The 26,451-nt window shown below is 47.9% G+C and overlaps 1 protein-coding gene and 1 long non-coding RNA gene across 2 annotated transcripts in view; one reads left to right on the forward strand and one right to left on the reverse strand.

Annotated features, from left to right (window-relative positions):
• Positions 1 to 3,893: 3,893 nt before the first annotated feature.
• Positions 3,894 to 15,427, reverse strand: LOC138991486 (uncharacterized). Its single transcript, XR_011467454.1, has 3 exons — positions 15,075 to 15,427; positions 6,458 to 6,630; positions 3,894 to 4,039 (listed from the first exon to the last, which is right to left on the reverse strand). It is a non-coding gene; the product is annotated as an uncharacterized lncRNA (long non-coding RNA).
• A 217-nt stretch (positions 15,428 to 15,644) lies between these two features.
• The window catches only part of MLXIP (MLX interacting protein), a 60,394-nt gene continuing 49,587 nt past the window's right edge, over positions 15,645 to 26,451 (forward strand). Inside the window, 1 exon segment of the mRNA XM_070386242.1 lies at positions 15,645 to 16,168. Within this exon segment, the coding sequence (XP_070242343.1) occupies positions 15,756 to 16,168 (413 nt within the window). The 5' untranslated portion in view covers positions 15,645 to 15,755.

Here is a 26,451-nt window from a genome sequence, read left to right on the forward strand (position 1 = left end):
TTCCTCCGGAGACTCAGAAGACACTGGCTGCCTTTGCCAGTTGCATTCCCCTCTTCTTCCGGTAGGGGGCCCCCTCACCCACTCAGCCGCAAGCGTGGCTGGAGAATCTGGGTCCCTCTCCATGGTAACAGCAATTGGCTCAAGGATGATCACGTGTCCCAATGAGAGTCAGCCCTGGAATTTTTGTGGGACCTGTTGGGAAACACTTCCCCTAGAGTGTTGGCTGGAGTTGTTAAGTGGAGCTGCTGGGGCCACCTTCACTCCAAGGCGGGGAGAAGCCTGCCTGAGAATGAAGCTGAGACAGGAGAGAGTTGAAAGATGGTGAGTGTGAGCCTCCTGAGAGCACCACTTGGACCCAAAGTGTTAGTCACTCAGTCGTGTCCAACTCTGTGACCTCATGGACTGTCACCCACCAGGCTCCTCTGTCCATGGAATTCTCCAGGGGATCTTCCCAACCCAGGGCTTGAACCCAGGTCTCCCACATTGCAGGCAGACTCTTTACCGACTGAACCACCAGGGAAGCCAACAGCTGGCCTTGAAACTGGCCCTCCTGAACTTTTCAAGTTCTTGAGCCAATAAATGCCTATGATCGTTTAGGTTAGCTTTCCCTTGGTCTTTCCCCACCTGAGCCCCCACCCCTCCAACCAAGGGCTTGGAGGGTCTCCTGGACAAATCCAGAAGGAGGGATGGTTGTTGAGATGGTAGCTCTGACCCTGACTGTTTTTCTCTTGGAAGGACTGTCTCTTTCCTCCAGACTTTGTTTTTTCAATGCTCCCATGTGACAGGAACTTGGAAGTTTCACAGCTGAGCACAAGGAAATAGAGGCTAACATAGACCTGATTTGGACTTTGGAAGCAGGCTTTTCTAGAATCCTCAGAGCTCCAGCACTTCAGAGCTGTGTGACCTCAAGTAAGTATCTTAACCTCTCTGGGCCCAGCGTCCTCATCTGTAAAATGGAAAGAATAACGGTGCTTCCTCAGGTTGTTGTGAGGATTAATACATGTAAATTACTAAATACATGTAAAGTGCTCCAGACAAGCCCTGAAAGTGAACGTGTTAGTTACTCAGTGGTGTCTGACTCTGTGACCTCATGAACTGTAGCCTGCCAGGCTCCTCTGTCCATGGGATTCTCCAGGCCAGAATACTGGAGTGGGTTGCCATTCCCTTCTCCAGGGTATCTTCCTGACCAAGGGATCAAACCCAGGTTTCCCACGTTGAAGGCAGATTCATTACCGTCTGAGCCACCAGGGAAGCCCATGGCACATAGTAAATCTCAATAAATATCAACTGCTGTTGTTGCTGCTATTATTATTGTAGTTATTCTCCAGCATGTCTAGACCCCAGAGCTCCAGCTGCTAGACCATGAAGCTCCAGGAGAGGCAGAATTGCCCAGCCCCAGCTGCTTTCGGCTTGTCCTCTGAGTTACACTTTGCTCCCTGAAGACTCGCCTCTCCCCCAAACGAGACAGACACTGGAGTTATCCACCCAGCTCAGCCCAGATGATCTAGAGCCTAAGTGGTGCCTTGTGGAATGACTGGAACCCCACCAGGAAACAGGCAAAGGGAAGACATTCCTGGCCAAGGCAAGGGCTTGAGTAAAGGGCTGGAGGTGTGACGATGCATCCCCACTGTGAGCGTTGGTGGCTCACAGCGTCAGGCCCAAGAGGGACCTTCAAGCAGAGGAATGGCTCACTGGAGGCTCATTTTTCCAGCATCTCTCCTTCATTATTGCTCTACCTCTACAGGCCTGGGGGAAAAGGCCTCTAGGAGGCAAGCACCAGGATGTGGTACCAGGCCTGTTGTTCCTATCTCCTTCTAGGGTACCCCTGGGACAGACACTTGTGCCCATGGATGCCCTGGGTGACTTGGAGTCAGTGGCTTTCTCTCGTTAGACTTGACCGGAGATAACAATCTGCTTTGCATCAAAGAATCTCAAGAGACTCTTAAACTCAGCTTTTCTCCCTCAGGGCTCTCTCAAAGTATGAGCTCATTTGACCTCTTTGTCACCCTAAATGGTAGTTAGAGCAGGGATCAGCCTCCCCATCATAACAGATGAGAAAACTGATGCCAGGGAAGTGACTGAACAGGGTCCCGCAGGTACTCAGTGAAGAAGGCTGTGGAATGCAGCCTGTCTCCCACTAGACCCAGGGTCAGCAGATCCAGCCTGCCAGCTATTATTGTAAATAAAGTTTTACTGGCACACAGCCATGCTCATTCACTTACATATTGTCCCTGACTGCTTTCACAATTGGGAGAAGGCAATGGCAACCCACTCCAGTACTCTTGCCTGGAATATCCCATGTACAGAGGAGCCTGGTAGGCTGCAGTCCATGAGGTCGCTAAGAGTCAGACACGACTGAGCGACTTCACTTTCACTTTTCACTTCCATGCATTGGAGAAGGAAATGGCAACCCACTCCAGTGTTCTTGCCTGGAGAGTCCCAGGGACAGGGGAGCCTGTGGGCTGCCGTCTGTGGGGTTGCAGAGAGTCAGACACGACTGAAGCGACTTAGCAGCAGCAGCAGCAGCAGCAGCAGCAGCTTTCACAATACAACAGCAGAATTGAGTAGTTGCTATAGAGACTGACTTGCAAAGTTGAAACTATTTACCACCTGGCCAACTGCTGCACTTGACTACACTTCCCTGTTGAAACTCTGTGGTTGAAAGAATATGATAAAAAATAATGACATTAATGGTAATAATAATAATAATTACCTACTATGTGCCACAGGCTTCCCAGGTGGCACTAGTGTTAAAGAACTTGACTATGGAATGCAGGTAGATGTAAGAGATGAGGGTTCGATCCCTGGGTCGGGAAGATCCCCTGGAGGAGGGCATGGCAACCCACTCCAGTATTCTTGCCTGGAGAATCCGATGGACAGAGGAGCCTGGTGGGCTACATTCCTTAGGGTCGCAAAGAGTCAGACAGTACTGAAGCGACTTTGCACACATGCTCAATGTGCTAGATAACCATGCAAGACTTTCCTGAATTTTTTATTGATTTGAAATGGTGTTGCTCAATGAATTTTCACTGAGTGTACCTGCAAAACCCACACCTGGATCAAGAAACAGAATATTACTTACTCTGGATGCCCCCTGCCCACTCCTTGCAGTCACTACCCTCTGAAGGGTAATTACTATCCTGACGTCTCTCTGCACAGATGTTTTCTAAATGTTTGAACATTTTCTGAACTTTCTATTCATGAAATCATACAGAATGTGCTCTTTTGTGTCTGGCTTCTTTCACTCAGTAAGATGTTTCTGAGATTCATCCATATTGCATGTCATTGGCGTCACAACACGCTTCTGCTGGTGGGCGTTTGGTCTGTTTCCAGTCTCCATGGAGTATTATAAATATGCAAGATATTGGACGTCATTTCACCCCGGCTCCAATGTGAGAGGGGGACCAATTAGCCCCACTGTACAGATGTGAAGACTGAGGTTAGATACTGTGGTGCCCATGAGGTGGCAGAGCAGGTGGGAAGAGCCATGAGCGCAGGTGTCCCTGCCGTCCTGGCTCTCTGACTTCATTAGGTTCTGGCTTGACATACCATTGTGACTAATGACTGTTATGGCCCCATTTATAGGAAGAAATTTCTAGAAAATGCAAAAGTATGGAGACAACGTAGAGACCGATTTGTCTAGGGCTGGGAGCAAAAGATTGACCAGAAGGAGGTCGGAGGGAATGATTTGAGGCAACTGGATTGTGGGGATAATTATACAACTGTGTGTGAACTTATTTGACTAGTTGTTTAGTCGCTAAAGTTGCAAAGTCATTTTAGTCATATCCAACTCTTTTGCAACCCTATGAACTGTAGCCCACCAGGCTCCTCTGTCCATGGGATTTCCCAGGCACTTGCTCGGTGGTAAAGAATTCGCCTACCAGTGCAGGAGATGTGGGTTCCATCCCTGGGTCCGGAAGATCCCCTGGAGAAGGAAATGGCAGTCCATCCAGTATTCTTGTCTGGGAAATTGCATGGACAGAGGAGCCTGGTGGGCTGCAGTCCATGGGGTCGCCAAGAGTTGGACACGACTGAGCAACTAAACAAGAATAACAGTAAACTTACTAAAGTTCATTGAATTGTAAACTTAAAATTGGCGAATTTTATGGGGAGTAGATTACACCTCAATAAAGCTTAAAAATAAAAAAACCCAAACCCACAGGCATTTATTTCTCCACCCTCTATCCACACACACCCCCATCCCCACTCTGCCTCCCCCTGTGCCTGAATTTCCCTTAGAGGTGTGAAGCTGGCTGTGCAAACTGCCCAGAGCTGTTGAGCCATGGAACTGGCAGCTCCCCACCAGCCTGCCTCTCCCTGCAAAGACACGGGGGTCTCCTTGGCCAGAGGTGACATCTGAAGCAATCACAATCCTGTTTGGCTTTACTATATCCGACCTGCCGCCTGCCAGGGGCCAGAGAGCCACGCGCAGCGGATGCACCGGCCCCAAACTGTTTCTCCAAGTAGTCCCCAGAGAAGGTCGCTGCCTTTCAGTTTCTGCACTTGTTTATTTTCAAAGGGACGTTGCCAGACCGCTAGGCCACCCCTGCCCTTTCATGGTTTGTTTTATGCAAAAGATTTCAGGAAGAAAGAGGAGGTAAAGCGACCTGCAACCAATTACTCTGCTGGCAAAGAACAGCCACAGGCCCCAGCTGGGAGGTTTGAGGGATGTGTGTGAGGCTGAGATGCCCCTTTGTTACCCTGCCACCCCAAGAACAGGAATCCTGAGAGTGTTAATAATCATTGCAGGGGATTTTCTGGCAGTCCAGGGGTTAGGGCTCTGCCTTTCCACTGCAGTGGGCAGGGATTCGATCCCTGGTCAGGGAACTAAGATCCCGCATGCCATGCAGCCAAAAAAAAAAAAAAAAGAAGAAGAAAGAAAGAAAAGGAAAAAATAATAATCATTGCAAATATTCAAGAAGAAGAAGGAAAAGAAAATAATAATCATTGCAAATATTCAAAGTGGACATTGGAATAGTTAGACATCCATGTGCAAAAAGGAATGACCCTCAGCCCATACCTCACATCTTATAACAAAATTCTCCAAATGACTCACAGACCAAAATGTCACTCTAAAGATTCTAGGAAAACACAGAAGATCTTTGTGACCTTGGGTTAGGCAATGATTTTTTAAACGTGACATCACAGCACTAACTATAGAAAAAAGAATTGGTAAATTGGATTTCATCAATATTTAAAAATCAGGCTCTGCTAAAGACACTGTTAAAAGAATGAAAAAAAAAAGGATGAGCAAATGATCTTTGCAAAACACTTACCTGATAAAGGACTTCTATCTAGAATATATGAAGAACTCTCAAAACTCAGTGATAAAGCAATCCCACCCCAACCCCCGCCAAAAAAGAACTAGCCAAATATTTGCATAGACGTTTCATCAAAGAAAATATGTGGAAGGCAAATGAGCACATGAAAGATGCGGCACATCATTAATTACTAGGGAAATGCAAGTTAAAACTACAGCAAGATACCATTACACTCCCACTAGAATAGATGAAAAGGCCAGAATGCCAAATGCTAGTGAAGATGCAGAGCAACATAGCCCTCCTCCACTGCAGGTGGGAAGGCAAAACAAATACAGTCATTTGGAAAAGAGTTTGGCAGATCTTTATATGGTTAAGCCTGAACTTACCCTGCAACCTGGTCATCCCACTCCTAGGTACTTACCTAAGAAAAAATGTACAAAAGTCTATTGTGAATGTTTATAGTGGCCTTATTTGTAATCACCAAAAGCTGGAAACAATTAAATTGGCCCTAAATTGTGGTACAGTCATGAGATGAATGCAGCAATAAAAGAGGAATGAACTACAGACACCCAGGGTAATAAGGAAGCCTCTCGGATGCGTCATGCTAAGTGAAAGAAGCCAGACCCAAGGCTGTTCACTGAATGACTCCATTTATTAATATGTGACATTCTGAAAAGGGCAAAACCATAGGCACATGAAGCAGATCAGTGGTTGCCAGGGGCTGGGGCGGAAAGAGGGATTGATTGCAAGCGGTTGAGAAGGAATCTGTGTTGTGAGAGAGTGTTGGGACTATTCCACATCTTTTATTTTTTTTCAGTTTGGCCGAGCAGCATGTGGGATCTTAGTTCCCCAACCAGGGATTGAACTGGTGCCCCCTGCATTGGAAGCATGGAATCTTAACCCCTGGACAACCAGGGAAGTCCCACCACATTTGTTTGTGGTGGTGACTACATGATGGAGTATGTTCATCCAAAATCATGAAACAATACACTAAAAGGAGAGAACTTTAGGTAAGTTATTCCCCAACACAACAAAGCAAAAATAATAATAATAGCCAACCAAGCATCACATACTATGTGCGAGGCACTCTTGAAGCACTTTCCATATAGTAACTCAGGGAGCCCTCACGACAACCCAGAGAAGCAAGTATTAATCATCCCCAGGTTGTGAAAGTTTTGTGGCCGGAGATCTCTCACCTTCTTAATTTTCTCCCCTTCCTCAGTCAGGTCCGTAGGGCCTTCCTGCTTCTGTAACCTTCATTTTATCCTGTGGCTGTCTTTCTCCCATATCTATACAGGAAAGATTTCCACCTCACCGGTTCCACTGAGAGAGACACAACCAGCGGAGCAGAGACTTCAAACTTGAATGCCTACAGGAACCAGGCAGGTCATGGAATTAACAAAGCATGCTGCGAACAGTAGGGTGTGGTGGGGACTGGGGAAAACTGGAGAGCCAGGCTGGGTCTAAAGGGCATTGTCCCTCCTCAGCTCCAGCTTCTACCGTTATGGAACTGGAAAGAGCCCAGTATTGCCAGATCTTCTGATAGTTCAGGAAGATTCTAACACCCTCACATTTATATGAAATGTCATGATTTTTTCAATGTTAGCAAGTAAGTCAAAATTTAAAAAAACTTGTTTAGATATTAGTTTTTACTGTGGTAAAGGCATGTTCATCCTTTTCTTTTCACCCCAAGTACAAGACACAGAAGCAGAAAAGCTGTATTTAGTGAAATAAGGCAACATCTGAAGCCTCAAACCACCATATACAGAGTAGACAGGAGAGGTCTTCCCTGGTGGTCCAGTGGTTAAGAATTCCTTGGGAGGTGGGGGGCGAGGTGGGGGCCGGGCAGGAAGAATCCGCCTGCCAGTGCAGGGGACACAGGTTTGATCCCTGGTCCCCGAAGATCCCACTGCCATGGATCAAGTAAGCCGGTGCACAAGAGAAGCCGCTGCAACCAGAAGTCCGGGCACCACAACTAGAGAGGAGCCCCCGCACCCTGCAACTAGAGAAAGCCTGCACACAGCTTCGAGGACCCAGTGCAAACAAAAATAAAATAAATCCATTTTTTTTAATTAAAAAAAAAGAATTAATCAAGTATGATCAGACCCGTAGGTAGGTATTTTAATAAGAAAAGATAATGGGGTTTGGTTAAAAAAGTTTATGAGATAGTTGGACCTCTACACCCCTGAATTCTGCACACACCCCGATCCTGCATAATCTCTGCTGACTGCCCCTCTCTCCCTTCTGCTGCAGACAGGAGATTTAGCAGTTGGAGAAATTAAATCAGAAATTGGACCAGAGAAGCTCGAGAATCAGAGGCAGTAGGCATGGAGGCATGCAGGGAGTGAGAGGCTGGCAGAGAGTTTTTAATAAGCTATCTAACATGGTTTAACTTTCAAAACTTTATATTTTATGTTTATAAAAATCTTCAAAAATCATAATTTCAAAATTCAATTTTAAGTTTGATTTCATTTCTTTGCTCTAAGCTGTTTCTTGTGTCTCATATCTTTCTTTTCTGCACTGTGCTAAGTTGCTTCCATCGTGTCTGACTCTTTGGGACCCTATCGACTGTATAGCCCACCAGGCTCCTCTGTCTATGGGATTCTCTAGGCATGAATACTGGAGCGGGTTGCCACACCCTCCTCCAGGCGATCTTTGTGACCCAGGAATTGAACAGCATCTCTTATGTCTCTTGCATTGGCAGGTGGGTTCTTTACCACTAGCACCACCTGGGAAGCCCATCTTTCTCTTACTTGAATTTAATTTTTCTTTTGCTGGAGAATAACCTCTAGTAATTCTTTCAAACATAGCCTACGCAGGAAAAGGACTTTTAACCTGTATCCTCCAAGATTTGAGGTATAATTTACATAAAGTGAAATTCACCCTTTTTAGGTATACATCTATGCTGCTGCTGCTGCCAAGTCGCTTCAGTTGTGTCCGACTCTGTACATCTATATTGATTTTTAAAAATAAATATTTATTTATTTTTGGCTGTGCTGGGTCTTCATTGCTTTTTGGTCTTTCTCTAGTTGTGGTGCCCGGGCTTCTCATTGTGGTGGCTTGTCTTATTGCAGAGCATGGGCTCTTGGGCATGAAGACTTCAGTAGTTGTGGTTCAGTTCAGTTGAGTTGCTTAGTCATGTCCAATTCTTTGCAACCCCATGGACTGCAGCACACCAGGCTTCCCTGTCCATCACCAACTCCTGGAGCTTACTCAAACTCATGTCAATCAAGTCGGTGATGCCATTCAACCATCTCATCCTTTGTTGTCCCCTTCTCCTCCCACCTTCAGTCTTTCCCAGCATCAGGGTCTTTTTCAATGAGTCAGTTCTTCGAATCAGGTGGCCAAAGTGTTGGAGTTTCAGCTTCAGCATCAGTCCTTCCAATGAATATATTCAGGACTGATGTCCTTTAGGATGGACTGATTGGATCTTCTTGCAGTCCAAGGGACTCTCAAGAGTCTTCTCCAACACCACAGTTCAACAGCATCAATTCTTCAGCACTCAGCTTTCTTTATGGTCCAACTCTTACATCCATACATGACTACTGGAAAGACCATAGCTTTGACCAGATGGACCTTTGTTGGAAAAGTAATGTCTCTGCTTTTTAATATGCTGTCTAGGTTGGTCATAGCTTTTCTTCCAAGGAGCGAGCGTCTTTTAATTTCATGGCTGCAGTCACCATCTGCAGTGATTTTGGAGCCCAAGAAAATAAGTCTGTCACTGTTTCCATAGTTTCCCCATCTATTTGCCATGAAGTGATGGGAGTGGATGCCATGATCTTAGTTTTCTGAATGTTGAGTTTTAAGCCAGGTTTTTCACTCTCTTTCACTTTCATCAAGAGGCTCTTTAGTTCTTTGCTTTGTGCCATAAGGGTGGTGTCATCTGTAGTTTGGGCACGTGGGCTTAATTGCCCCATGGTATATGGGATCTTCCCGAGCCAGGGATCAAACCAGTGTCCCCTGCTCAGCAAAGGCAGATTCTTACCGCTGGACCACCAGGGAAGCCTTCTATGGATTTTGAGAAACTTACACAGTCATGTAACCACCACCCATAATCAAGAGATATTTTCATCACTCCAGATAGTACCCCTGTTCCTCATTGTAGTTAGTTCCTGACCCTCTAACTCTTGGCAAGCTCTAATCTGGTTTTTGTTCATATCATCTTGCCTTTTCCCAGATATCATATAAATCAAATCAAACAATATATGGCTTTTAAAGTCCAACTTCTCTGACTCAGCATAATGCTTCCAAAAGTCATCTATAGTATTGCATTTTTGGAAACCTTTGAAATCCAGAGCTATAGTCCTCAGTGGTCACCAGTGTATGTGTATGTTTTCAGTTGGGGGGTGTGTGTGCGTGTGTCTTTGTGCTCATTTGGTCACCAGTGCTATTCACCAAATATTTCTGGCTGGCTGGTTTCTGGTCTTATGATCGTGTTGTACTTCCTAATTCCCTTGTGCTTGGGTGGGGCCATGTGATTAGTTCTGGCCGGTGAGTTGCGAGTACACATCCCTTCTGGGAAGCATTTGCCATAGTAGCTGCTCTGTGGCTCGAGTCTGGGAGCAACTCTGACCAGCAGAGCACACTGTCAGCCTATAATGGATGTGTAGTCAATAGACAGGTAGCTTTCAGTAGAAGCACACCTTTGTGGTTTTAGTTAGTTCAGTCGCTCAGTCGTGTCCGACTCTTCGCGACCCCATGAATCGCAGCACGCCAGGCCTCCCTGTCCATCACCAACTCCCGGAGTTCACTCAGACTCACGTCCATCAAGTCAGTGATGCCATCCAGCCATCTCATCCTCTGTCGTCCCCTTCTCCTCCTGCCCCCAATCCCTCCCAGCATCAGAATCTTTTCCAATGAGTCAATTCTTCGCGTGAGGTGGCCAAAGTACTGGAGTTTCAGCTTTAGCATCATTCCTTCCAAAGAAATCCCAGGGCTGATCTCCTTCAGAATGGACTGGTTGGATCTCCTTGCAGTCCAAGGGACTCTCAAGAGTCTTCTCCAACACCACAGTTCAAAAGCATCAATTCTTCGGCACTCAGCTTTCTTCACAGTCCAACTCTCACATCCATACATGACCACAGGAAAAACCATAGCCTTGACTAGACGAACCTTTGTTGGCAAAGTAATGTCTCTGCTTTTGAATATGCTATCTAGGTTGGTCGTAACTTTCCTTCCAAGGAGTAAGCATCTTTTAATTTCATGGCTGCAGTCACCATCTGCAGTGATTTTGGAGCCCCCCAAAATAAAGTCTGACACTGTTTCCACTGTTTCCTTATCTATTTCCCATGAAGTGATGGGAGCAGATGCCATGATCTTCGTTTTCTGAACGTTGAGCTTTAAGCCAACTTTTTCACTTTCCTCTTTCACTTTGATCAAGAGGCTTTTTAATTCCTCTTCACTTTCTGCCATAAGGGTGGTGTCATCTGCATATCTGAGGTGATTGATATTTCTCATGGCAATCTTGATTCCAGCTTGTGCTTCTTCCAGCCCAGCGTTTCTCATGATGTACTCTGCATATAAGTTAAATAAGCAGGGTGATAATATACAGCCTTGACGGACTCCTTTTCCTATTTGGAACCAGTCTGTTGTTCCATGTCCAGTTCTAACTGTTGCTTCCTGACCTGCATACAGATTTCTCAAGAGGCAGGTCAGGTGGTCTGTATTCCCATCTCTTTCAGAATTTTCCACAGTTTTTTGTGATCCACACAGTCAAAGGCTTTGGCATAGTCAATAAAGCAGAAATAGATGTTTTTCTGGAACTCTTTTGCTTTTTCGATGATCCAGCGGATGTTGGCAATTTGATCTCTGGTTCCTCTGCCTTTTCTAAAACCAGCTTGAACATCTGGAAGTTCATGGTTCACGTACTGCTGAAGCCTGGCTTGGAGAATTTTGAGCATTACTTTACTAGCGTGTGAGATGAGTGCAATTGTGTGGTAGTTTGAGCATTCTTTGGCATTGCCTTTCTTTGGGATTGGAATGAAAACGGACCTTTTCCAGTCCTGTGGCCACTGCTGAGTTTTCCAAATTTGCTGGCATATTGAGTGCAGCACTTTCACTCCATCACCAAAACCACTTTTGGGTATTTAAGCCTTTGCAATTATGGGTGTGGTTTATCACAGCACTGTCAGCCTGTTTGACCCGTATGGAATGTTTGCTTCTTTAGCACTGGGAAATTTTCTTTTACTGCTGCTTTATTTCCTCTCTCCAATTTTTCCTCTCTCTTTTACTTTCTTCTTCTTCCTTTCTGGAACCATCAGGCAGGTGCTGGAACTTTCGCTGGAAGAATCCTCCACGTCACTTAATTTCCCTTTGTCCTTTTGTCAGTCTTTGGGAATAAATTCTCAGATTAGTCTTTCAGTTTACAACTGTGTTTTCCAGACAGTCATTTTGCTATTCAACTTGACTTTTCTACAAAATCATAATTTTATATTCATATTTTTTTCCCAGGACCTCTGTTTGCTTCTTTTGCATATTGGTTGTTGCTCAATGTGTTCAGAATCTTCTGTATTCTTTCCAGGGCTATTTATTTTTTAAAGTCTTATGTTTGTTCTGTTAAAGTTTCCCTTTCACTTTTTAGTTCTCAGGTAGCTTTCTTCCAGACTGCTGACTTTCCTTAATTGTTTGCTGAGCTTTGCTGGTCTGTAACATTTCGTATTTGGGTTTTTTTTTTTTTGGCTGTGCTGCAAGGCTTGTGGGATCTTGTTTCCCTGACTGGGGATTGAATCCGAGACCTCGGCAGTGAAAGTGTGGAGACCTGACCACTGACTGCCAGGGAATTCCCTGTATTTGGGAATTCTTATCTGCCTGTTTGCTGATTTGATTACCATGGAATGCTGCTTCTTATTTTTGGTTGAAGATGGTTATCCTATGAGGTTCTGGTAGAAGATGGTTATCCGGTGAGACTGTGTGGTCTTGTGGCTTGCTGGGTGTGGAAGCTCTTTGTCCCTCATGGAGTTGCTGGCTCCCCTGGGACACTGCCCTGCGTGTCCCCCTGTGCACTTGCTGTCGCTGTCCACTACTCGGTAGGAGGGAGGGGGCAGTCATCAGCCTAGATCCTTGGCAAATATTTCCACATTTTCCCCAAAACTGCCCTTGAGACTTTCTTCTAGCCAATGATTGGGAGCTTGGAGCAAGCTGCAGCTCTCATTCTTGGTGGTCCTCTGCTTTTAACTGCATTTTAAACTGCTTTTCCTCAAGTCTTGCTTCTTTTCTAATGTGATCTTTAGGAAATTATGGGGAGGATTAAACAAGCATGTTTGTGTACCGAGTAAGGCCTATATGTTGCCAGTTTTCAACTTCAGCCTTAAGAGTGTATCTCCTCCCAGGAAATTGATGGGGTTTGTTTTTTGTTTGTTTGCTTTTGTTTTTTAAAGTATATATCCTTGGGACCTCCCTGGTGATCCAGTGGTCAAGATTCTGTGCTTCCACTGAAGGGAGCATGGGTTCAGTCCCTGGTCAGGGAACAATTAATGAGATCCTACACCCCACATGGCAGGGCCTTAAAATTTTTTTTTTTAAAGTAGAGACTTCACTGGCAGTCTTCACTGGCAGTCCAGTGGTTAAGACTTCACTTTCCAATGCCGGGGGTGTAGGGTTTAAACCCTGGTTGGGGAGCTAAGATCTCACATGCCTCATGGCCAAAAAATCAGAACATAAACAACAGAAGCAATATTGTAACACATTCAGTCAAGACTTTTAAAAGATGGTCAACATAAAAAAAACTATACATATATATATATATATCTCCTTTCACATAGATACCTTTTGTGTTAAGAAACCAAAGAGAAATAAAGAGTACACTGCAAAGAAAAAAAGTATACAAGTAATAATTGTCTCTTTTGGTAATTAGAAAATAGTTGCCCCACCCAGAGATAACCAGTGTTAACATTATGGTGCACTTCTGACATACACACATAAATATATGAATTTTTTAAAATTGACATCAAACTACTGATAACTTTTTTTTTTGGCTGTGCCGATGTGGCTTGTAGGATCCTAGTTCCCCAACCAGGGATTGAACCCCTGCCCCTTGGAGTGAAAGTTTGGAGTCCTCCCCACCACTGAGCCACCAAAGAATTCCGCTAATAACTTTAAAAAATTTATTTATTTTTAATTGGAGGATAATTGCTTTACAATATTGTGTTGGTTTCCACCACATATCAACATGAATCATCCATAGGTATATGTCCCCTCCCTCTTGAACTTCCCTCCCACCTCCCACCCCTTGATAACTTTTTAAAAATTGTCTTTCCACCCAACAATATATGATATTTTCCAATGTCAATAAATATACATTTGCATCATTTAAAATTTAGTCTTTCATTGTATTAGGGACTATAATGCTAATGCTAATGCTAAGTCACTTCAGTCATGTCCGACTCTGCGCGACCCCATAGACGGCAGCCCACCAGGCTCCCCCGTCCCTGGGATTCTCCAGGCAAGAACACTGGAGTGGGTTGCCATTTCCTTCTCCAATGCATGAAAGTGAAAAGTGAAAGTGAAGTCGCTCAGTCGTGTCTGACTCTTAGTGACCCCAGGGACTGCAGCCTACCAGGCTCCTCCATCCATGGGATTTTCCAGGCAAGAGTACTGGAGTGGGGTGCCACTGCCTTCTCCGATTAGGGACTATAGTATATTCAATGTATGCCCTCTTGTTAGACATCACGTTGTTTATAAATGATGCACACACACACTTTAGGATAAAATTATAGAAGTGGAATTGCCATATCAAAAGAGGCTGGGCATTTAAGTGTTTAGGATGTTTGCAACCAGAGTTGGGAGTGGTAGTTTGGGCAAGGGAGGAGACTTCAAACTCACACCAGCTGCCAGTCAGTCTGGCCTTTCCCTCCTTGAAGACATCCGGGGATGGAGTTTGCACAGTTGCTTTGATAAGAGCCATTTGTCCCTTTCACTCCCAACAGGCTCCCTCATCAGGAGGAAGGTGTGGTAACAAGCTGAGACCCCACCCAAATCTGGAAATTAAACTGGCTTCAAAGCAGAGCACAGGAGCAGCTGTAGAGGACCCTGGAGGCCCTACAGAGACTAGGATGGGAGCGCCTGCCCCAGGGGCCCCACTGGCCCTCTAGTTGCCCTGCCCTCCCTACGTGGCCCCTGCCAGCTGGCTTTGAGCCCCTTGACCGCTTTCTATACATGTCAACTATTATGTTGGGCCATATGAAATCGCTGTTTCTATAGTCAAAAGTGGCTGAGTATTGGCAATTTCTAGATGCCTTTGGTCTGGCTGGTTCAGTCCCTTCAGTCTGTAGTCTATTTAGTGCTCATTCTTTGCTTGGCACTGTGCAAAGCACTTTATAGTCATTTTTAAATTGTCACAACTTTCTGAGCATAGGAATCCCCATTTGACAGAGAAGAAAATTACGGCTCAGAATTTCCCCTTTTGGAAGGGTTTCAGAGAAGGCAATGGCACCCCACTCCTGTACTTTTGCCTAGATAATCCCATGGACGGAGGAGCCTGGTGGGCTGCAGTCCATGGGGTCGCTAGCGACTTCACTTTCACTTTTCACTTTCATGTACTGGAGAAGGAAATGGCAACCAACCCACTCCAGTGTTCTTGCCTGGAGAATCCCAGGGACGGGGAAGCCTGGTGGGCTGCCGTCTATGGGGTCGCACAGAGTCGGACACGACTGAAGTGACTTAGCAGTTAGCAGGGGCTGGTTCGCCTTCCAAGTTTAAGATCTTAACAACAATGACAGTATTTTGAGTTGTAGTTAAAGGAGCTGGTGGCTGTGTCTGCCACTGACAGATTGCGATGTCCTGGGAAAGTGCCTTAACTAAAGAGCTAGTTTTTACCTCTGCGGAGGTGAGAAGTGTTAGTGATCTTGCTTTCGCGTTAGAAAATCCCGTTGGTATTCAGCGACTCTGTCTTCTCATCGATAAAATGGGGACGAAACCCTCAGGGCCCAGCAATATCTCGGAAGAGCCGTTAGGACACAGTTCCGGGCCCTGCAGGAGAAAGCGGGGCCTGGGAGGGGGAAGGAGCGCCACCCCCACCCACCACGTGGAGCGCCCGTCCGGCCGCGGCGAGGCGGCAGAACCATTCCCGGGAGTGTGAGGCGGGATCTGCACGACCTGCTTGGCCAACGCCTCTCTTAGGCCAAGACACTGGCGAGTGACACCACCTGGCCACCATGTCCCGCAGCACCCCGAAGGGAAAGGGATGGCTAGGGGCGGGGCCGGGAGGCGTGGCCTCCGGTTCCCCCTCCCCCCCGCCTTTTTTTGTCCGCCCAGCTACGGAAAGGACCCCTGCGCCTTTAAGAGACCGACGCGGGCGCCCGATTGGCCGAGACGCTCCAGTGACGTCACGCCAGGGCCGGCGCCGAGGCGGCCCTGTCGGCCCGCGCCCTCCCCCTCCCGCCCCGCCGCGCGCTCGCGGACAGTCGGCGTGCGGGCCGGCCCGGGCCGGCGCCCCGTCTCGCTCGCTCCCCTGTGTCGCCCCGCGCCCCGGGGGATGCCCCCGGCCGGGCACCCCCCATGGCCGCCGACGTCTTCATGTGCTCCCAGAGCCGGCCCCGCAGTCGGGGCCGCGCCGTGCTGCTGAAGCCCCAGGTGCCCGAGGACGACGACGACTCTGACACGGATGAACCGTCCCCGCCGCCCGCCTCCGGCGCAGCCACCCCGGCCAGGGGCCAGGCGAGCGCCGTGCTACCGCCGCCCAAGGCCGGGTCGGGCCGCGAGGAGCCTCCGCGCCGCCAGCAGATCATCCACAGCGGTCACTTCATGGTGTCGTCGCCGCACCGGGAGCACCCGCCCAAGAAGGGCTACGATTTCGACACGGTCAACAAGCAGACGTGCCAGACCTACAGCTTCGGCAAGACCAGCTCCTGCCACTTGTCCATCGACGCCTCGCTCACCAAGCTCTTCGAGTGCATGACCCTGGCCTACAGGTAGGAACCCGGCCGGCCCCACCTCTCGAGCGGGGTTCCTTTGACAAAACAAGCGTGGAGGGCTGCCGCCGGGGGACCTCTTAGCTTCAGGCATTCCCTTTGGGTCTTCCCCCATCCGGTGGGTTTATGGGTCTGGGGTCCCGAGTGGAAACGAGACGGGTGGAGGTCCTGGCCTCTTCCCTGTCTGCAAGGGCTTAAGTTCTTCCGGCTTCACGTTCCCCAGCTAGCCACCGCCCCCCCCCCCCCGCCCCCCGCCACCAATGTCCCGAGGCCACTGATTTCAGACTAGAAAAAGGTGTAAATACAGGCTATATCTCGTGTTATTAGACTTTATCCACCCTTCCCCCCAAAGCTTTGTGTGTTTCCGGCAATAGGGAGTAGTGGGACCACCTGTCCAGGGTGGTTAAGCGCTGGTTTACTGATTGTGTAAAATCTGCGAGCCCGTTTCCTTCTTTATAGAGGGTGACAGTATTACCTGCCTCCGTTGGCTGCTGTGGGGATGGAATGAGATAGGTAAAGTGCTTATTTCAGCGCCTGGCACATATTTAGTTGCTCCTGAAGTGTGAGCTAGTTTTCTTGTGAGGGAGGCTGGGTTCCCTCACACCCTCTTGATTGGGAAGCCCTCCCCCCACCCACATTTGGGAGGGGCCCTGAGTGCCTCCTAGGAAAACTTGAAGCCCTAGCCCTTGATGGTGGAGGCTGTCCCCCTGGCAAGTTGGAGGCTCCTTGGGCTGGCCCTGAAACATAATTTGGAGATGTTTAGGGCAGGTATCCCAGACACCATCCTCACCTATGGCTCTGGCTCTAGGCGGAGATCTCTTTTTTACCCCAAGTCACAGAAATGCCTGGGTTTAACCTCAGGGCTTAAAATGCCCTTCCACTCTCCCTTTCTCAGTATTTGTCAGGTATTTGCTTCAGATAACTTCTGCCTCGGAAACAGAACTTCTTTGGAGGAGCTGCAGTGCGGAGCAGCCCAGCCCTGCACAAAGCTCACGATAGGATCTCGGCAGAGTGGAGATTACTGCATTAGTCACTGGACTGGCTGGGGTTGTCTTAGGTGTCTGCCGCAGGCAGCGCAGACAAAGTTTCCTTGGAGACTCCAGAAGCAGTATCACGAGGAGTATGAACGTTTCCCTCCACCGCCCCCACCTTTTTTTGGAAAGCAGTGAGCCCCGAATATACCCAAGTTATACATTTACCTGAAGCTGAAACGCTAGATATACATAGCTCCTGGTGGCATTTTCCCCCTCTGGAATAAATGATTAGTCAACTTGTTCCTTTGTTATGTTCCTGAAACGCACCCCGACTCTGCCCGCCCCCATTTCCTCTCTTGAAGGCTTCCCTGATGGTTTGTTTGCCACATGGCTGCAGTACGTTACCCAGAGCTCTCCTCCCACCCCCTTTGCGTGGCACATTGGTTAGGCTCTGCTCTGATTCTCTGGTCTTGCCAGTTTGAGCTGGCACCAAGCCTGTGAAGATTTTTTTTTAAACCCAAATTGTATTGAGGTCTCAGCCCTCTGCCCGCTTTTAGCCCTGCTTCGTGCGTGCGTGCATGCTTGCTCGTGTCTGACTCTTGGCGACCCCATGGACTGTAACCCGCCGGGATCCTCTGTCTGTGGGATTTTCCAGGCAAGAATATGGGAGCGGGTTGCCATTTCCTCCTCCAGGGTTAGCCCTGCTTACTCGGTCTCAAATTTTGAGCTCTTCATTGGAATCAAACTCGACTCGACTGTAGCATACGGTGCAGTGAGAAAGAGAGGGCTTCCAAACAAACCTGGAGGTGAAAGACAGGAATGTGTTCTATAAAGCAAACTTAATCCTCGCCTTTATTTTAATATCAACTTCTCCGCATACAGAGAATGGGCGATGGAGTGCAGGAGGCAAGGGCCGAAGAGCTCACCTAAGCTCTGCTAAAGGGTAAATAAACCAGTCTGCCCTCTGTCCTCAGTTTGGATAACCTGAAGGCGTATTATTAAATGACACCAAAGAATTTTAGTAATGGTATTTTTTTTTCCATTTCTTTTGAAAATATTTTGGCAGCCAGCCGTTGCTCATTTAACTTTCTTGGTTGCAAAATGCATGCTTAGTTTGGTTTGAGGCTTACCTTGTTCTTTGAGACATCCAGCCCTGCTAGTTGTCTGTCCGGCTTTGCTGTCATTCCCCATGCAGAGTCTCCTGCCACTGCGGGTCCCCCATTGGGCATCCGCCTAGTAATTTCTCATGAAGATGCTCATCGTGTCCCTCTCTGCGTGAGGCTAATCTGGGTGGCCCCAGAATTTAGTTGGCAGCGTGGAACGTGGGTACAGATTGACAGGAGGAGGACTCAAAACCAGTTATCTGGGCTGCAGCCTCTGGCCCAGAAAGCAGCATAAGAACAAATGTTTCTGACCTCAGCTATCCTGCGAAGACTGCTCACTGGCTTTCAGAGAAGGAGGGTTGCGATATGGGGGGCAGAGGGGAAAGAAAACAACCCCAGAGGTGGCCTCACTCCCCTTTCAGGGCCATGTTGAGCCTTCACCCCTGTTTTCCAGGTTTTCTCCCTCTCCTGGCCGCTGGGCCTCCTCCTCTTCTGTCTGTTTCTGGCCTGGGCTCTTTCTGACTTCAGCTTCCTGTCGGTCCCCCGGCCTCTTCGTTCTAGCCGCCTAACTCTCCCTGGTACACTCTGTGCTTTTTTTTTTTTTGGGGTTTGGTTTCCTGTTAACTGCTACCTCCCAGCTGTTTCCAGATGAGGTTCAGCAGCTCTTTGGGGGGAGGAACTAAGGGCAGGGGAAGTTGTGGTGGTTTTTTCCCCAGTCGTGTGAAGTGGACTAGGGACTCTGATATGATCTGTCCCTGAACTTGCAAAGTCATGAACTGCTAAAGGGTCTTTGGCAAGACTGACTTTGGCTGGGAAAAATGTGGGGTGCCCCATGGTCCACCTGGACAGGTAACAGTGTGGACGGATTCCAGCTTCCTGTAGCTGGCCGTAAAATCCACATCCTTCCCACACCATGATGCTAAGAAAAGCCCCCTGTAGTGAAACATCTTGATTTGGTCCTGCAGTGTGAGGTCAATTGTTGGAATGTTTGGAAGAGGAAGAAGTTGCCTCTCCCCAAGGCAGAGCTTAGAAATTCATGGCTTGCCTTCTCTAAAGCTTCCTATCCGCCACTGGGGACGTGGGGAGAGTACGGTGTCCCTGCAGGATGGAAGTGAGGATAAGTATAACTTATAATTATACTTATAACTTATAAATATAACTTATAACTAAGATAATGTCTATAAATGGGTCTGCCTGCCTTCTCAGTCATGTCCGATTCTTTGCGGCCCCATGGACTGTAGCCTGCCAGGGTCCTCTGTCTATGGGATTTTCCAGGCAAGAATACTGGAGTGGGTTGCCATTTCCTCCTCCATGGGATCTTCCTGGCCCAGGGACTGAAGCCACGTCTCCTGTGTCTCCTGCATTGCAGGCGGATTTTTACCGCTGAGCCATCAGGGAAACCCCACGAATGGGTCTGCTGCTGCTGCTGCTGCTGCTAAGTCGCTTCTGTCGTGTCCGACTCTGTGCGACCCCATAGATGGCAGCCCACCAGGCTCCCCCGTCCCTGGGATTAGAATGGGTCTAGTACCTGGCAAATAAGAAGCAACAGGAGGTTTAATGGGCTGAATCCCTTCTGCATCATCATTCAGCTGACATTTTTTAGGAGCCCAAGTTACTCATCCATAAACTAAGGGAAGTAACATATCTAACTGGGGTCTTTAATGTGGCTTTTAAATGCCGGCTTGACAGATGCTAAATGGATGCATTCTTGGCTTGTCCATACTCTCTGAAGCCCCACAGTGGAGCTATGTCCTCTAGAACATAGTTCATGGCTCTTTCCCTCTTAACATTGTGAGGAAAGTCACACATGTAAATCACCCACGCAGATTCTGAACACATCTAGTAGACAGCTTTCTGGGTTTGGTTTTGGTTTCGCTTCTCTACCTTTTTATGTAACTTTATTAGGGACCTTTGGTGTAAATATCTGTGGGGTGAGGGGAGAGACGATTCTTTTATGTATTTAGAGATAAACAGTAGCTTTCTGGACAGTAGATTTCTTTCTTTTTTTAAAATTATTTTTCTTTCTTTCTTTTTAAAAATTTATTTTGGCTACACCAGCTCTTAGTTACAAATATGAACTCTTAGTTGCTAGATCATGTGGGATCTAGTTCCCTGACCAGGGATCGAACCTGGGCCCCCTGCATTGGGAGTGTGGCGTATTAGCCTCTGGACCCCCAGGGAAGTCCCTGGACAGTGGATCTCTGCTCCAGTGGATAATCGAGGAAACCTTTAAATTTGGATCTGTAAGATACAAGTTTCCAAACTGTAGCCCTGTATATGTATGTATCAGTTCAGTTCAGTCGCTCAGTTGTGTCCAACTCTTTGCGACTCCACGGACTGCAGTACACCAGGCCATCACCAACTCCCGGAGCTTGCTCAAACTCATGTCTGTCAAGTCGGTGATGCCATCCAACCATCTCATCCTCTGTCATCCCCTTCTCCTTGTGCTTTCAGTCTTTCCCAGCACCAGGGTCTTTGCTAATGAGTCGGTTCTTTGCATCAGGTGGCCATAGTGTTGGAGCTTCAGCTTCAGCATCAGTCCTTCCAATGAATATTCAGGACTGATTTCCTTTAGGATGGACTATATATATGAATAGTTACCCACTGTTCCTGACAGACAAGGATTCAAGGTTTATAGCAATTGTCCTCTAAATGTTAAGTTTTCCAAGGAAGAACTTTCTAGTCCTGGGCATGGTAACTAGTTGTAAATGAGAACCATTCACACAGATGACTAAATTGGTTTTACTCTTCTGCAACCATGCCGAAGAGAAGCAGTTTCTCTCCTCTTGGGCTTTCTTTGGTCTTGAGTCATTATATAGTGTCTATTAAAGGGCCATGCTGGGTTGGAGTGAGGGCTCCAGAGATGAGAAAGAATAGTCTCTGTCCTCCAGGAGCTCACAGATTTGGAGTGGGGGACAGATAAACAGGCAATTGTAGAACAGTTAGCAAGGGCTGTGATGAACAACGTGAACCAGGTCTAACAGCAGCAGTGAGGACGGTCCCGAAACCAGAAGAGTGTGTGTCTGTGTGTGTGTGTGTTTGCATAATCGGGATCAGTGTGGACAGTTTCCCATGTCATAGGGGTTTCATACGTATCTCCCCTTCCCTGTGTTACCTATCAGAAGTTACGATCCACCTTCCCAGGAAGTCCAAGAATTCCTTTTACCTGTGCTCTTTTCATTGGTGGTCCAGGACAAATTTCCTGTTTATGTAGAGGCTGGCTGGCTGATTGCCATCCTGATGGAAGGGCAAAGAAGGGTAATCAGATTGGGAAGAGCCTGGGGAAAGGAGGTGGAAGAGAGGATGGAGGGAAGTCATTTGCTAGACGGAAGGAAATTCATACTAACTGAGCAATTACTGTGTCCTAGAGTCTCTATGTTATCCTAAGTCGCAGTAGCCCTCTCAGGCAGGTGCTGGTGGAATTCATATTTTTCAAACCAAAAAAAAAAAGGCACAAAGTTAATTTGCCTTGTTGCTGGGAGGTGAGGCAGCTCATCCAAGGTGGTGTCTCTTGCTGAAAAGTCTCCTCCTTGTCTGCTCACAGAAGCGTGCAACTCTGTAAGAGAGAAGGTAGAAGTGCTAGTTCCTGTAGGATTGGAAGAGGGGAACCAAGACGGGGAAGACAAGTGCCTTTAGGCCACCCCATGCCCTTCCTCGTGCCGCCCTGCCCCACTGGTGAGATCCTGCCCTTCCCTCAAGCCTCGGCTCAAGTGCCCGTGGCCTGGTGGTCCCTCTCAAAGGGAGTGAACCCCTCGATGCCAGGCAAATCCACGACCTTATTGATTGTGCCTCGTATCTTTATTTACATAGACGTGATTTTCCTGCTCTCTTCACCTTTGACTTTCTCATGGAGTCTCACAGTGTCTGGAATATACTAGGCGGCTAAGATAAATATATGGAATTGAACAGGGAAACTCAGGGGCCTAGTGGCCCACATCATAAACTCTCCTCTGGTGGACCTTGTTTCTCTTCAGATGCACAAAGAAAAACCCCCTCCGTGGAACGCTTGTCTAGGGGTGCTGGTGTAGAGTGGGACAACGGGGTGGTGTTTGTATTGGGGGGCCCACACAACCTGAGATGGGAGGTAGATGAGTGGTGTCCCAGGACGTCTACGTGCTCATTCCCAGGACCTGCGAATACGGTAGGTCACATGGCAGAGAGGAAGTAGGGTTGCTAATCAGCTGCCTCTAAAATGGAGAGATGATTTTGGATTGCCTGGGTGGGCCCAATGTAGTCACAAGGGTCCTTAAAAGAAGAAGAGGAAAGCAGAAGAGAGAACTAGCAGGAGGAGTTGGCCTGAAGTCGCTGAGTTTGAAGATGAGGAAGGGGCCACAAGCTAAGGAACACGGGCAGCCTCTAGGAGCTAGAAAAGGCAGGGAGCCAGATTCTCCCCTGGAATCCTGGAAGCCAGCACTGCGCATATCTTGCTTTTAGCCCCAGTTCTGGAGACCCCTTCCAGAACTGTGAGACAGTAACTTTGCATTGTTCTAAGCCACTAATTTTGTGGCCATTTGTTACAGCAGCAGTTGGAAACTAGTACAGACTGGTTTCAATAATTTTTTGTTTTTAATTAATTAATTACTTTTATTTTTGGCTGCACTGGGTCTTCGTTACTTTGCATGGGCCTTCTCTAGTCTTCATGGGCTTCTCATTGCAGAGGCTGCTCTTGTTGCAGAGCACGGGCTCTAGGCGAGCGGGCTTCAGTAGTTGTGGCCCACAGACTTCGTTGCTCTGCAGCATGTGGAATCTTCCCGGAGCAGGGATTGAACCCATGTCGCCTGCGTTGGCAGGTGAGTTCCTAACCACTCTGCCACCTGGGGACGTCCTCAACAGTTTCTCCAGTTGATGTTTTTAAGCCCATAACCCAGGTCTAAAAGTCTTTCGTCAGACTCCTTCCCCCACAGAAGAGCTGAGCACACTCTGCCGTCGTGTCAAACTGTGCAAAGTGTATTAGCGAAGTGCCTGCTTCAGGCGATCTAATGATAGGAGGGCCCTTGTTGTAAAAGGGAGTCTGTAAAGTGGTCTTATTCTGTTGCCCCAGCACAGTTCCTAGAATAAGGGTACTGTAGAAAGTTAACAGCACATATCTTTAAGGATTCATATATGGCTGATGAAAAATTCAGAGTGTGAGCTCCTGTTGCCCATAATTGAGTTACTTCTTGGGTCTAATATGTTCAGTTCAGACAGCAGATATCTTAGGTGGTATTTTCTGTCTTGTTGGAGTTCTGTCTGTGGTTAGAATTCGAGCCACAGGGCTTGAGTTTAGGCAGAGCCCTTTTGGCCATGGGAATCAGGGCCTGTCTCAAGCTGGCCCTTGCAATGGGGATTTACTGCAGGGATCAGGAAGTGTGTTCATGAACCTCCAGGATTCCCAGGACTTCCAGACCTCTGGATTCTGGAGGGGTCCCGGGCTGTGGTGGGTCCTCAGCAGAGGGAGCTTGCCCTTTCCTTAAGGCTTACCCACATAAGTGACTCAGCTCCTGTCTCAGACCCTGCTTTGCTTTGGGATCTTACTTCTGCTGCTGCCAGCTGGCGCTCTCACCTGCCTCTGCTGTCCTCTGCTTCAAAGCCCCTGACTATGGGGGTTTCTGCATCTGCCTGACAGGAGCTTGTGGGTGGCCTGAGTTTCGCACACAGACCTGCTCAGAGCTTCCTGTTACCATCAGTGCTCTATGCCAGTTGTCTAATTGAATTAGCCCGTGTCTAGCCCCAGAGCATCCAGTGATGCCCTTTCCTTTCAAAAGTATTAATCAGGCCTCCGATGGGTGCCAGGCCTTGTTCTCGCCCTTGGGGATGCAGCAGTAAACAAGACATGGCGTGCGCATTCTTTTTGTTGTTTGAGTTTTATTGAGAATGGCAACCCACTCCAGTATTCTTGCCTGGGAAGTCCCATGGACGGGGGAGCCTGGTGGGCTGTAGTCCATGGGGTCACTGAGAGTCAGACACGACTGAGCAACTTCACTTTCACTTTTCGCTTTCACACATTGGAGAGGGAAATGGCAACCCACTCCAGTGTTCTTGCCTGGAGAATCTCAGGGACGGGGGAGCCTGGTGGGCTGCCGTCTATGGGGTCGCACAGAGTTGGACACGACTGAAGCGACTTAGCAGTAGCAGCAGCAGGTGGCGCACAGCTATGTGCATGTTTAAGACGTCCGGCACAATAACTGACTTACAGGTATTGTAAAGTCATGGAGTCTATAGTCAGTTGAGGGAATCAGTAAGCAAATCAGATTTAAATCGTTCCTGCCGCAAAGAACATCAACCACACCAGAAGATGGAAAGTGATAGCGGGTAGGGGAGGGCAGGTGGACACTGTATCTCGGCAGGTCAGAGAAGTCTTCCGAGGGGCTGACATTTCAGGTTGAACTGAAACCTGAGTGGTGAGTGGGAGCCAGCCGAGGGCAGTCATTCCAGGCGGTGGACGAGCCCGAGGCAGAGGCCCAAGGTGGAAGGATCAGGCACATTCCGGGGCTGGGAAGGCCAGGGTGGCCAGCAGGTTGAGGGCAGGGCGAGTGTTGGGGAGGAGAGGGGGAGATGGGTTTGGTTGGGAGGTGGGAGGTTAGGATACTCCATTCATTGCTTTGGAGATCTGGCTTGTTGAGTCTGTGCAGTGGGGACCAGGGGACAGGAGGGCCGGGGGAACTGATACCAGAATGGTGGCTGGGAGGTGGTGAGACGTGCATGGATGCAGGGCGGGTTTGGGCTTGCCAGTGGAAAGGATGTCGGGGTGTAAGCAAGGAATCAGCAGTGGCCCTGAGGGTTTTGGTCTGAGCCGTGGGGGCTGTGACTGAAATGAGGAAGCCAGGGAGCCCCATCAGCTGTGTGACTAATGTGAGCTGTGTTGAGGACCTGCGCTGTGCGCTTGACTTGGCTGCATGGGCTATGGGTGGGGCAGCTCCCTAAGAAGGGGCTGCGAGGGGCTGTCAGTGTTGGGAGCTCTGCAGTCCAGGGAGGTCATCACTGTCACCAGAGTACCGGGATTCTTTCTTCTGTCCTGGCTGCTCCATCTCATCTCCCTAACCTTTCTTGTGCCTTGTAAGGGACCAGTTGGCCATGGGAGGTTTTGGCGTTTTGAGCTTGTATTTGGGATGGCAATGGTTTTTGTTTTCTGTGAAATAGATACTCTCATATCCCGAATGATATTTTTACTCCCTTGGGTTTGGTTGTGGTAGAAGAGTACTACCTGGTCTTGAATGCCCTACGAGGAAACATCTCCAAATCGAGCATCCCTAGTGTGTTTAGTTAGGGTTGGACTGCACCATCAGAAAAGCCTTCTAGAAGGAGGCAGGGTGGAAAGGGTTATCTGGTAGCTCTAGAAGGACGTCCAAGATCTGGAGGAATAATTCCAGAAACAGAATTCCTTGTCAATAGCTTTTGAGTCTCAGAAGTGATAGTGTAAAAATTAAAAAGAAAAGAAAACAAAGAAGAATCCAGTTGAAGAACAGTGAAGAGTGAGGCCAGGAAGTAAAGAGCTCAGAAAGGGATGTCAGGGAGAACCAGGCTGCTGGTGGGAACGGCACTAGAGAGGGGACCCACGGGGACTTGGTTCACTCTGCTTCACTGTGAGGACTATTGTGTGCGTAGGAGGGTCTGTTCTGAAAGCTAGTCACCACTTCTTTCCTCTGTGGCTTATGGGCACAGGCCATCAGGGAAGATGATGGCCTCTTGTGTTCCATCACCATGGGGCAGACAGTCATCAAACAAAAAACAGCTGCTTCGGTAGAAAGTAGGAGAATTAAACTAGTTTCCAGATATTTCCCCAATATTCTGGCTTTTAAAAAACAACCTAAAGAACCCCTTTTTGTGCTCAGGTGGTCACTGGCCCATTTGCAAATGGACTGCCTCATCTTCTGGGACCAGCCCAGAGAGCTAGACACTATGCTTTCTAGAGAAAGTGAATTTATAAATCTCTCTTATTTATTAGAATGAAACCCTTTCAACGAGTTCTTAAAACAGTGCATGATCATATTAGCTTGCTGTTTGAAACAGTGATTTTCCAGCTGAGTAGCAGGGCCTTTTACCCAGGCTCCTCTGTTCTTTAAATAATTATTATTTTGTTGTTGTTGTTCTTCACATCATTAAACGGATCTTTCTCTGCCTTGGAGCAGGACTTTCTTCCACTTGTGCAGACGAGTTTATGTTATCGTTGGTGTTAACAGCTTAATCAAGATGGGATTCATGTACCTTAAGATGTGGTCGCTATACG

Source organism: Bos mutus, chromosome 17 (genome assembly GCF_027580195.1).
Source record: "Bos mutus isolate GX-2022 chromosome 17, NWIPB_WYAK_1.1, whole genome shotgun sequence".
NCBI classification, from domain to species: Eukaryota; Metazoa; Chordata; class Mammalia; order Artiodactyla; family Bovidae; genus Bos; species Bos mutus.